This window comes from Saccopteryx leptura, chromosome 3 (assembly GCF_036850995.1).
Source record: "Saccopteryx leptura isolate mSacLep1 chromosome 3, mSacLep1_pri_phased_curated, whole genome shotgun sequence".
In the NCBI taxonomy this organism is placed as follows: Eukaryota; Metazoa; Chordata; class Mammalia; order Chiroptera; family Emballonuridae; genus Saccopteryx; species Saccopteryx leptura.
In genome coordinates, this window is record NC_089505.1 from 40,212,874 (window position 1) to 40,225,974 (window position 13,101).

General features: G+C 35.5%; 1 protein-coding gene across 15 annotated transcripts in view; it reads left to right on the forward strand.

Annotated features, from left to right (window-relative positions):
- Positions 1-13,101, forward strand: part of TRDN (triadin) — a 415,240-nt gene that overhangs the window by 331,561 nt on the left and 70,578 nt on the right. For 11 of the 15 annotated variants that reach the window (XR_010750049.1, XM_066373320.1, XM_066373321.1 and 8 more), the window contains one exon: positions 6,528-6,599. The exons of the other annotated variants lie outside the window; for them this stretch is intronic. Coding sequence is in view for 10 of the 11 variants with exons in the window: in XM_066373320.1 (XP_066229417.1) it covers positions 6,528-6,599 (72 nt within the window). In the remaining variant the exon portion in view is untranslated. The remainder of the gene's footprint in view (positions 1-6,527; positions 6,600-13,101) is intronic. 15 annotated transcript variants of the gene reach the window in all.

Sequence of the window (13,101 nt, forward strand, 5' to 3'; positions counted from 1 at the left end):
AAAATTGGATACCAAATATACATAAATTAAAAATAAATTTAAGAAACCCCCAAAGAGCAGTAAATTGAATTTAACAGCACCTTAAAATGTTCATATACCATGACCAAGTAACTTTTATCCCTGGTGGAATGAAAAGATGGTTGCACATGAAAAGCAATCAATGTGATACACTACATGAGCAAAAGGAAAGATAAACATGATAGAGATAAAAATCTCAAAGGATGAAAGAAAACCAATGCTCCTTATGACTAAAAACTCTCAACAAACTAGTAATAAGTAATTATCTCAGCATAATAAAGGTTATACATGAAAAACTCACAGCTAACCATATTCAATGAATAAAAACTGAAAGCTTTCTCTTTAAGATCAAAAACAAGATAAGGGTCCTACTCTTACCACTTCTATTCAAGATAGTTATAGAAGTCTTGGCCAGGGAAGTTAGGCAATAAAAAGATAACTTAAAAATCCAAATCAAAAAAGAGGAAGTAAAATTATTCTTGTTTGTGATAACATAAACTCATACATAGAAAATCCTAATTCTTCCACCAAAAAACTGTTAGGACTAATAAATAACTTCAGTAAAGTTTAGCAATACAGAATCAACCTACAAAAATCAGTGGAATTTGTAAACACTAACAATCAACAATCGGGAAAGAAAATTAAAACAATTTTATTTACAATAGTATAATAAATATTAAAATACTTAGGGATTAAGTCAACTAAGGATACAAAAGACTAGTACACTGAAAACTACAAAACATTGATGATATAAATTAAAGAAGGCACAAATACTTAGCAGAACATCCTATGTTAATGGATTGGAAGGCTTAATGTTTTTAAAATATCCATACTACCCTAAGTGATCTACAAATTCAATGCAATCCCTATCAAAATTCTAATAGCATTTTTTTTGCAAAAAGAAAGAAAAATACAATCATAAAATTTATAAGAAATCACAAAAAGACCCCAGATAGCCAAAACAATACTAAAAATAAAAGAATAAATCTGAAGGAGTCGTATTTCCTGATTTCAAAACTTATTATAAGCTACAATAATTGAAACCGTATGGAACTGGCATAAAGACAGATGAGAGAGAGTTCAGAAATAAGCCTACATCTACATGGGTGACTGATCCATTTTGTGGGTACCCATACAAAATGGGTAAGAGCTAGTTTCTTTAACAAATTGTATGGGGAACACTGTGTGTCCACATGTAAAAGAATGAAATTGGATCTCTATCTTACACTGTATACAAAAAGTCACTCAAAATGGATTAACAGATTAAACATAAAACATGTTTAATCTTTTATTAAACAGGAGGAGGAAACATAAGAGAAAATCTTCATGTCATTGGTCTCAGCAATGATGTCTTAAATATGACATCAAAGGTGTAGGTAACAGGAAGAAAAATAGACTTATGGGACTACATAAAACTAAAATGCCTCTGCTTTTACCGAGCAGAAGTAAGCAATCAACAGAGCCCCCTATTGAATGGGAAAACTTTTTTTTTTTGCAACCCATATATCCAAATATGTGACAAACTCTTACAACTCAATAGCAAAATGAGAACTGAATTTTAAAAATGAGCATAAGACTTGAGTAGACATTTCTTCAAACAAGGCATACCATGGTCAACAAATATACAAAAAAAAGAAAAAAACTCAACATCATTAATCATCAGGAAAATGCAAATCAAAACCATAATGTATTATCATCTCACAGCTGTTATAATAAAATGGTTGGTAAAGATAAAGAAAAATTGGAACCTTGTGCACTAGTAGTGGAAATATAAAATAATACTGTCTCTATGAATACAGTATGGATAATCTCCAAAACTTAAAAGTAGAACTACCATATATCTAGTGCAGAGGTCGGGAACCTTTTGGCTGAGAGAGCCATACAATGACCTGTGTATGTTATGCATTATCCAATAAAAATTTGGTGTTGTCCCGGAGGACATCTGGGATTGGATCTAGCCACCTGCAACCATGAACATGAGCGGTAGGAAATGAATGGATTGTAATACATGAGAATGTTTTATATTTTTAACGTTATTACTTTTTTATTAAAGATTTGTCTGCAAGCCAGATGCAGCCATCAAAAGAGCCACATCTGGCTCGTGAGCCATAGGTTCCCGACCCATGATCTAGCAATACCATCTCTGACTATTTAACCAAAATAATTGAAATCAAGACATTAAAGAATTACTAATAACCCAGATGTGGAAGCAATCCAACTGACCATCGACAGATGCGTGGATAAAGAAAATACATATACAATGGGATATTATTAAGCATTTATAAAGAAGGAATTCTGAAATATGGAACAACATGGATGAATCTTAAGGACATAAGCTAAATGGAATAAGCCAGTCACAGAAGAACAAATACTGAATGGATGCCACTTACATGAGATGTCTAACATTATCAAACTCATAGAAGCAGAGAGGGTGGTTGCCAAGGGCTAGGAGAGGGGTAAATAAAGAGTTGCTGTTTGGTTGACAGAAAGTTTCCAATATCCAAGAAGTTCTAGAGGTTTGTTGTACAATATTGTACTTACAGATAAAAATACTGTAAATCTAAACATTTTTTTTCCATCTCAACATTTTTAAGAGAGTAGATCTCATGTATTTTTTTCAGCACAATAAAAAAGAAATCTGATTAATTAATCAGTATTTTCGATTAAAAATGTCAAATGCATCTATTTTGTATGAGATTGTGTTTAAATATCTATAGCATTTTATTAAGAGTAGACACATTCCAATTTATGTTCTTAAATCTTATAAACTAAAATCTCATATTGAGTTAAAATAAAATTTTATATTCAGGTCCCATAACCAAAGAATTTTATTCAATAACTATGTGGTAGGAAAAGAAATGGCTTTTTAAAGTCTCATTTTCCAGGGAAAATAGAACTATTATATTTGCTCTGATGCTTCAAATTTTCTCTAAATCCTTGAAATAAAAGATAAAATATAGATGGATAAATGAAAAAGACATAGGTAGTGCTAACAAAAGGAAAACACATATGGAAAATAAAACAGAAAAGAAACAAAAGAAACAAAGCAATTAGCCAGAATGAAGCTTTATGAGTGCTGGGCTTTGAGTGTTTAAGCAGCAGAGCTGACGAGGAGTTTTGTTAAGACAATAATGCACATTGCAGTGGGGGATTTTAAGCAAATCTCAGTGCAATTAATTATGTGCTGAAGTCGAACTCCCATTCAAGAAAAGATGATGAAAGTGTCACTGTCAGCAATTCTCTGGGGCTACAGTTTATGGGAAACCTCATACACAAGCAGAATTGAAAGAAATAGACTCAACCGTTCATCCAGCACCTGAGATAAATCACCTGAGGGTGGGTGACTTGTTCAGGAATATCCCTACTTATACTGAGGGGCAGATGCCTTGAGTGACCAAAGTAAAAACTGGACTGGAAGTTGAGAGGGAGAATAAGGTCAAGTAAGGGAACTATACAACCATAAGTCAAAGAAAAGAGCAAAAAGAAAAAGCAACAACCACAGTATTTCAACCTTCAGGTTAAAATATAACCCTAAATTCTAAATTGTATGAGAAAAATTAATGTCTGAATGTAGCCAATGTTGCTATACTGCTATAACTAATGATTGCAAATATCTTTTTTTTTTTATAATAATTTTATTTTTTTAATGGGGTGACATCAATAAATCAGGATACATGTATTCAGAGATAACAAGTCCAGGTTATCTTGTCGTTCAATTATGTTGCATACCCACCACCCAAAGTCAGATTGTCCTCTGTCACCTTCTATCTAGTTCTCTTTGTGCCCCTCCCACCCCTTTTCCCTCTCCCATTCCCCCCTCCCCCCCGTAACCACCACACTCTTATCAATGTCTCTTAGTTTCACTATTATGTCCCACCTACGTATGGAATAATACAGTTCCTGTTTTTTTCTGATTTACTTATTTTGCTTCGTATCATGTTATCAAGATCCCACCATTTTGCTGTAAATGTTCCAATGTCATCATTTCTTATGGCTGAGTAGTATTCCATAGTGTATATGTGCCACATCTTCTTTATCCAGTCATCTATTGATGGGCTTTTTGGTTGTTTCCATGTCCTGGCCACTGTGAACAATGCTGCAATAAACATGGGGCTGCATGTGTCTTTACGTATCAATGTTTCTGAGTTTTGGGGATATATACCCAGTAGAGGGATTGCTGGGTCATAAGGTAGTTCTATTTTCAGTTTTTTGAGGAACCACCATACTTTCTTCCATAATGGTTGTACTACTTTACATTCCCACCAACAGTGGATGAGGGTTCCTTTTTCTCCACAGCCTCTCCAACATTTGCTATTACCTGTCTTGCTAATAACAGCTAATCGAACAGGTGTGAGGTGGTATCTCATTGCCGTTTTGATTTGCATTTCTCTAATAGCTAAAGAAGATGAGCATCTTTTCATATATCTGTTGGCCATTTGTATTTCTTCCTGGGAGAAGTGTCTATTCATATCCTCTTCCCATTTTTTTATTGGATTATTTGTTTGTTTGTTGTTGAGTTTTATGAGTTCTTTGTATATTTTGGATATTAGGCCCTTATCTGAGCTGTTGTTTGAAAATATCATTTCCCATTTAGTTGGCTTTCTGTTTATTTTGTTATCAGTTTCTCTTGCTGAGCAAAAACTTCTTAGTCTGATGTAGTCCCATTCATTAATTTTTGCCTTCTCTTCTCTTGCCTGTGGAGTCAAATTCATAAAATGCTCTTTAAAACCCAGGTCCATGAGTTGAGTACCTATGTCTTCTTCTATGTACTTAATTGTTTCAGGTCTTATGTTTAGATCTTTGATCCATTTTGAATTAATTTTTGTACAGGGGGAGAGACTGTAGTCCAGTTTCATTCTTTTGCATGTGGCTTTCCAGTTTTCCCAGCACCATTTATTGAAGAGGCTTTCTTTTCTCCATTGTGTGTTGTTGGCCCCTTTATCAAAAATTATTTGACTATATATATGTGGTTTTATTTCTGGACTTTCTATTCTGTTCCATTGGTCTGATTGTCTATTTTTCTGCCAATACCATGCTGTTTTGATTGTCGTGGCCCTATAATATAGTTTGAAGTCAGGTATTGTAATGCCCCCAGCTTCATTCTTTTTCTTTAGGATTGATTGCAAATATCTTAATGTCCAATAATTGACACAAAAAAATCAAGTTTTTTTTCTGAAATGTTTTAGTTTTAATGTGATGTATTGTTCTAACTTTCTAAACTAATTTATAGAGATTTATTTTGTCTTTTGTAACTGATAAGCAAACTCAATTTATATATTTGATTCACTTTTCAGAATATTTTACATTTTTATAATAACATTGAAAATCACATATATCTTCTTTGTTTATGACATTGTCATCCTCTAAGACTTGTCACCCCAAGCAACCTCATGCAGATGTCCTAATACGTTCTCTTCTTGCAGGGAATTTTTTTAAAATGCCATAAGAAACCTTTTTATTTTTCCTATTCACTTTTTAAAATTTTAAATGTATTTTTTAATGTAGACCATCCATTATTTTTATATCTTTACCAGATATAGGACTATTCTTACTTAAACCTCTAACCTTTTAGTAATTTTATTATTCACATTTCAAGTGAAAGAAAATGATTGCTGATGTGCAGAAAACAAATCTAGTTAAAGAGTTACTCTCCCTTGATAAAAAAACAACAACAAAGAATGTCTGCTTATGTACCTTGGCATATGATTTTTGCATAGCTTTCTGAACTCACTGAATGGTTTAAAGTCAACTGGCTCATTACCTGAAATATATCCAACTAGCTATCACGCCATCTTCAAATAACATCACAGGAGGACCATGTTCTGAATATTTTTTGTGTGACCTACATATGTTCATCCTCCTCCAATTATTTCTTACTTATTTCAATGTGTAGTCTTCATGTTGAGTGCTTCAGGACAGGAAAGAATAATGAGGCACACATAGCCATTTATAAAAGAAAGGGTAGATAAAGATGAGTGACACTATCAGATCCGTGGTACATTGTATTTAGCATATACAAAAGAAAAAGGATCACGAAAATGAAATGATGACAGAATGAGGCAGGAAAATTGTATGCATTTATTTTGTGCAGCAAAGAGAGAATGCCCTCTGGCTCATTTTGTGTTTTTATTGTCCACTCAGCAAACTTTCTCTGGGAGCATCAAACCCCTATGGGAATCTTGCCAAGGAAGGACTGCAGAATCAGGACTTGGGCAGAAAGCACCAAGTCACGAATTAAGCACTTGCATTACGAACTAGGCATTTTATAACAATCACTATAGAAGCTTATACAGCATAATTGTTTTTCCTTATTGATCCAGTGGGAATCACAGGTGAAGGAAAAAGAAATAGACACAGAGGAAACGTGTGTGTGGGGAGTGTTGGCTTGTGTGCATACGTGTATGGATACAGCACTGTCCTCAGTAGCTTGAGACTCTAGCTGAAGCTTTAAGATAACCAGCTACAAATAGTGAATTCACTTAGCTCCTCTGCATAGTTGTATCTGATAGGTGAATTAAGAATTCCAACAAATAAATATAAAAATCTGAAGATAACGGGCAGCAAAGTTGAATGTCCAGTGGGTAAGTTTTTTTTGTTTGTTTGTTTGTTTGTTTGTTTGTTTTTTCTTTCCAGTGGGTAAGTTTTAATGGGCTTTCCCACCTACATAAGATTCTACATAATGGGACAGGGATTTCTTCTCATATTTTGGTCTAACCACCTAAAAATGAAGCTTACAAATTAGATTTTACTGACATTTTGAAGCCACAGTTTAGATTCTTTTGTAACAATAAAAATTTTAAGTGTTGAAATTATATTCTGTGGATACTTTAGTTAGGTATTGAAGCTCCAAAGATAAACAAGACAAAATCTTTTGCCCCCAACACTCCCAGTACTTGGAAAAGAACTGGGAAAGAGGAAAATCAAGGTGGCTTTCCTGCCGCCTTCCCAAGGCATGCCAGGTTTCCATGCAATAAGTGGATATCTATTATTTTGATATTAGTATGAATGTTCGGGAAATGCTTGTGAAATTATTCAACCTAATATTAGCCACAGATAACATTAGATAATCATCATTGTTCCCATTTCATATGGTGAGAAAATTGAAATTTAGAGTTTCCAATGCCTCACATTAGAACATTTGGCTAATAGATAAAGAAAATAAATTTTGAACTGGGGAAATTTTGTTGGGTTGGTTTGTGTCTTGTCTATTTTTCTCCAACTGCAGTGCCAAAAAAGAATACTATCGCTGCACCTCCTTGTTTTGAATGAAGTTGCTTAGTTATATAAGAACACCATGGCTCTACCCCTTTATTATGCATGGCGGAATTTCTTAATTTATAAACACAAAAGATACCGATTTAGAAACTCAAGTGAAAAAAGGGGAACATCAAAAATGCATGATGATTCAAAAACATATGACCATGGTTAAAAAAGAGGAAAGCCTATTAAATAGCCCATAGGATATTTGCATAAAGAAATGTTGATACATATTAAGATGAATATTCATGGGATAGGAGATGTCAGTTATTGGTTCCTTGTGTGAGCTCACCCAAAGTTAAGACACTTTATTCTTTTGAAAGTCTATGAACCAAAGAAGTTCCAAATCAAATTTAAGGAGAGTTAGACTTTGTCTTTCTCACTACTGTATTTATCTGGACCACAAAGTAATGTAGTTATGTGTCCACAGATAAAATCAAATGCTACCTATTAACACAAACTGAGTACTATATCAAAACAAATTCTGCCTGACCTGTGGTGGCGCAGTGGATAAAGTGTCGACCTGGAAATGCTGAGGTCGCCGGTTCAAAACCCTGGGCTTGCCTGGTCAAGGCACATATGGGAGTTGATGCTTCCTGCTCCTCCCTCCCCCCTTCTCTCTCTCTCTCTCTCTCTCCTCTCTAAAAAATTAATAAAAAAGTAAAAAAAAAAAAAAAAGTATTTATAAAAAAAAACACAAAAAAACAAATTCCTTTTAAGACATGTTCAAGAAAAGAAACATCAATTCAGTGAAGGTTCTCCCAAATCTCCAATCTTAGAGCCAAGCTACTTAGTGTGACAGTAGTTCTCCATCCCATCCAATAAAGTCTCATGTAGAAAACAAAATGTGAAAATGATTGTTCTGCATCCCATATCTTTTTAAATAGAAAAGAAAGTTATGTAAATGCAAATGTGTGTGTAGGAGTAGTAACAGCAGATTTTCATCAGAAAATCCAAATGATTACTAAAATTATGTAAAATTCCTGAGTTTATAATAAATTTGTAATGCTACATTTTAATTAAATGTAACTATTTTATCTAAATATATATTTAATTTAAATATATGTTTAATTTAACATGAAAAGTATAAGAAAATTTAAAATATTAATAAAGAAAAATAACATGTACTGTTTGCATTGCATCTGACACTGTTCTAAACAGACCCACATGTACTGTTTAATTTAATTTTTACAGAAGCTTTTTTAATGTAAAAATTGAATCACTGAAAGTGACTTCTCCAGGTCACACAGTCAACTGAGGGGAATATGGGACTCATAGCAGGCAGTATGACATGTGTCCTTAGCTTATTCTTTACAATCTCCCTTTTCAGACCAAAACTCACAGAAAGTTGACTAGGGATAACTACTTAAGTTCCTTCATGTATTTTATAAAAATAGGTTTGGTTACCTACTGTCATGTGTGAAATCTTCACACGTCATTAAATATTGAACGCTACTCTAGGTTTGTGTGATATTGCTATCACTTTTCTATCAATTCTCAGTCTATTTATATATTTATAATTTTTATTGAGTTTATTGGGGTGACATTGGTTAATAAAATTACATAAGTTTCAAGTGTACAATCCCATAACACATTATCTACACCAGGGGTCCCCAAACTACGGCCCGCGGGCTGCATGCGGCCCCCTGAGGCCATTTATCTGGCCCCCGCCGCACTTCCGGAAGGGGCACCTCTTTCATTGGTGGTCAGTGAGAGGAGCATAGTTCCCATTGAAATACTGGTCAGTTTGTTGATTTAAATTTACTTGTTCTTTATTTTAAATATTGTATTTGTTCCCGTTTTGTTTTTTTACTTTAAAATAAGATATGTGCAGTGTGCATAGGGATTTGTTCATAGTTTTTTTTATAGTCCGGCCCTCCAACGGTCTGAGGGACAGTGAACTGGCCCCCTGTGTAAAAAGTTTGGGGACCCCTGATCTACACACTGCATTGTATGTTCATCACCCCAGGTAAAGTCTCCTTCCATCACTATTTATCCCCCTTTTATCCCTTCTCCCTCCTCCACCCACCTCTCCTGATTGTAATCCTCATTCTGTTGTCTGTGTTTGTGAGGTTTTTTAAATTTGTGTAATCCTTTCACTTTTTTTTCATCCAGACCCCTAAAGCCCACCTCCTCTGACAGCTATCAGTCTATTCTTTGTATCTATGAGTCTGTTTCTATTTTGTTTGTAGTTTAATTTGTTCATTATATTTTACATTAGTTTAACCATCTTAATTTAGAAAACTAATTTATATGATTTATGACTTAATGACTGGCTGAAATGAATAGAAATCTTAGTGGCCATATTATACATGTTAATCATAATCTTGACTCTGCTAGTAGTGTGTCTAAGTAATATAACCTAAGTAAATACAACTGACCTATAAGTTATAGAAAGTGGCTTACTGGCCCTGGCAGGTTAGCTCAGAGGTAGAGCGTGGCCTGGCATGTGGCAGTCCCAGGTTTGATTCCTGGTCAGGGCACACAGGAAAAGCGACCATCTGCTTCTCCACCCCTCCCTCTTCTCTCTCTTTCTCTTTCCTTCTCCCCCACCATCTCGCAGTCATGGCTTGAATGGTTTGAGCAAAATTGGGCCTGGGCACTGAGAATGGGTCTATGGCCTCACCTCAGGCACTAAAATAGCTCAGTTGCCAGCAGCTCCAGATGGGCAGAGCATCACCCATTAAGGGGTTTGCTGTGTGGATCTCCTTTGGGATGCATGAAGGAGTCTGTCTTTCTACATCCCTGACTTTCACTTAATAAACAAACAAACAAACAAACAAATAAATCAATAATAAAGTGGCTTACTATATAGTCTTTAATCTATATGAGCAACATACTTTTGGCACAAGGTAGGACTGTTAGCCATACCTTGAGGAAAACTCTCCACTGGTATCATTCCATTGGAATTGGAACCTGGAAATTAAGTGAAGGAACACTGAATGCAAAATGCTTGCAATCATGATGGCTTAAAGAAATAGTAAAAGAGCAATCCTTCAAGTCAATAATTACAAGGTGAAAATTCCATGGAATGGCAGTAAGAGAAGGGAGTCCTAGCTGGAGAGGACTCATAATTTCCATAGTCTTATTTATTGTTCTCAAATCTTGTAATAGCCTCCAGTTTCCTGATTTCTTTTTAATAACAAATATAGGTTATTATTTCATGGGCTATTACATGGTTCAATGTGTCCAAGCTATAACTGCTCTTGTACCAATTGAGCAGCTGCCCTAAGTTTCTCCTGAGAAAGGGGCCATTGGTCTACCCATACAGGATTATCTGATTTCCAAGTAAGTGGATCTGCACAATGCATTATTGGGGTAGCAGGAGCTACCAAGGCCCTTATGCTAAATTTTGATATCCTAATTCATACCTTCTGGTATTGGGTGCCACTTCTATGGGGGTAAGAATTCCCCACTGTTCTTTTCCTAGTCCCTTAGTGGGCAAAAATTCCTGATTAAGCACTTGAGTATTGACTAAACTATTAGGACTGACAAGCAACGCTCCCATTTTTTTCAAAACATCTCTACCCCACAATTAACTGGCAACCAGGGAGCACATAAGGCTGAAAAAGTCCAGAATGACTTTCTTTATCTTCCCATTGTAAAAAACTAGAGCTTTGTTGTGGGGATTTACTCTGCCCTATACCTTGTAATTCTGTAGCTGCTGCATGAGTGGATCAGGAAGGAGGCCAAATGTAACTTAGCAATAACAAATACATCAGCCCAGTATCTAAAAGTCCTTTAAATTTATGCCCTTGTATTGTTAGTTTCATTTCAGGATGTTCCTGACCTATCTTTTGACTCTAATAGGCAAAATCAGAGGAGGTTAATTCTCGATTTCCTTGGGGCCCCTTTTGCAGGATGTGGCCTGAGAAGCAGAATTAGCATTCTTATACTATTCTTTTAACAGCCTGGAGCAGCTTGAGACAAATTCTTGAAATGACTTATTAGGTCCTTGCTTAATTTTGCTCAATTCCTTTGTTTTACCTACCTTAGTATAGCCTTACACATAAACAAGACAATTTATGCACCAAAGCACAAGTATAACATATAACTTTGATTAATCCTAATACTTGAATTGCTATTTGGCTCCTAACTCTGAACACACTTCACAATGCACTAACCAAATTAGTAAGTCTTAAGGATCTACATTCTATTCTATTTAAATTTAAATGAGCATACCTTACAAGTTCTAAAATCATAATATTTTTTCAATATTAGAGCCAGCATTTCTAATCTTTGCATGCAAAAACTCAATTCAGGCCTCAAAAACAGACACATTTAGATATTTAACAAACTCTTCACATACAATCACACAAATTAAGAGTGAAACCTGGGATTTTAGAGATTAGAATGTGGCCTGCTTGATCTTACATAGGGCTATTTTAATAAGGATAAATACTAAACAGATATCTATCTCAAAAAATCTCAAGACGGCTGTATGAGATTTCTGTTTAGCAACATCCAAACAGGCGCACCCTTCACCCTTTTTCCAGGAAAAGAATAAGAAAGAAAAAAAATGATAGTTCAGAAGATTGTAGTTAAAACATTAAAGAAAATCAGACAATAACAGGAAAAGCTGTAACTTTTCTAATACCTGAGTCTCCTATCCATTCTCAAATTCTATAGTTGCTATAACTGGCAGTTCAGGTTGACTACGCTGAGATTTCTCCCCTACCTCAACTTTAGCTGAGTAGCAGACTAAGCAGCCGGAGAGAACCAGAGGCAGCCACACTGTCATACATTCCTCAGCCCCCAAGCCGCAAAGTACAGCACCAGCTGCCAGAGAGACTGCCACTTTTATTCCTCCTACCATAGTCTCTTCACACCACTGCCTTCTCAGAACTTTACCTACTGGCTCCCTGTAGCAGAAATAACCATTCCCTCCTCCGGGAACCAGGGGCACAGGTCTTGAACATATCGCAAAAGCATTCTAGCTGCATAATTATTCTTACAAAAAGGTTTTTTGACCCTAATTGTCCCATAATTTTTTATTCTTGACTATACTTTCCCCAAAAACTTTCTTTACTCACTGTGGACATTTGGGGAGTTCCGTCACCTGCCTTCAGTTTAGTTTTCTCGTACTCAAGTCCTCTGTTCAAGCGCCACTTGCCACAGACCAGCGCAGTTTGTAACTCTGGGTCTTAAGAGAGAACGGTGCTGAATTAAGAAAGCAGACTCATTAAGAAAACAGAATGGGATGGGAGGCCTCTTCAATGCTAATGGCAATATCCGAGCACCCCATAGCCCCAGTTTGCTTTATTATATAGCCCTATACAAATCAAGAAAGTCCTTGATACAGAGGCAAAAACAGGAACTCTCCCAAGGCATAAACAGGAATCCCCCTACCATGCATAAGCAAAATCAACTAACATCTAAACAAAGAGTAAAAGGACGGGCATGTTAATTGCTTCCAGCAACTTAAGCAAACAAGTGAAGTGGGTGCAAATATTCAGCATCATAGCCAATATGGAGGTGGTGTGGGGGGAGAACTTAGCCTTTTGCTAAGCCTGGAATCTACAAAGGCTTTTTGCCACTTATGGTCCACAGAAGTTGATGACACTGAAAAATCATTAGTAAAGCTCTCTTACCTGGGCCTATCAGTAATTTACATTTTAGATAAAATCAACAGCCCGGAAAATTCAGAGCTGCATATGAAATGTCAGGCCCTCTGCCTCAGCAACTCAGAGGAGGATTTTTGGATTCCATGTTTCCGCAATGCTTGTGTGAGGAGTCCAAACTTAAGGCCTCAAGCAACAAATGTTTAAACCAGATATTTTATTGCTAAACAATTATTATTAAACAATTTATTTATGGTGAAAAAAT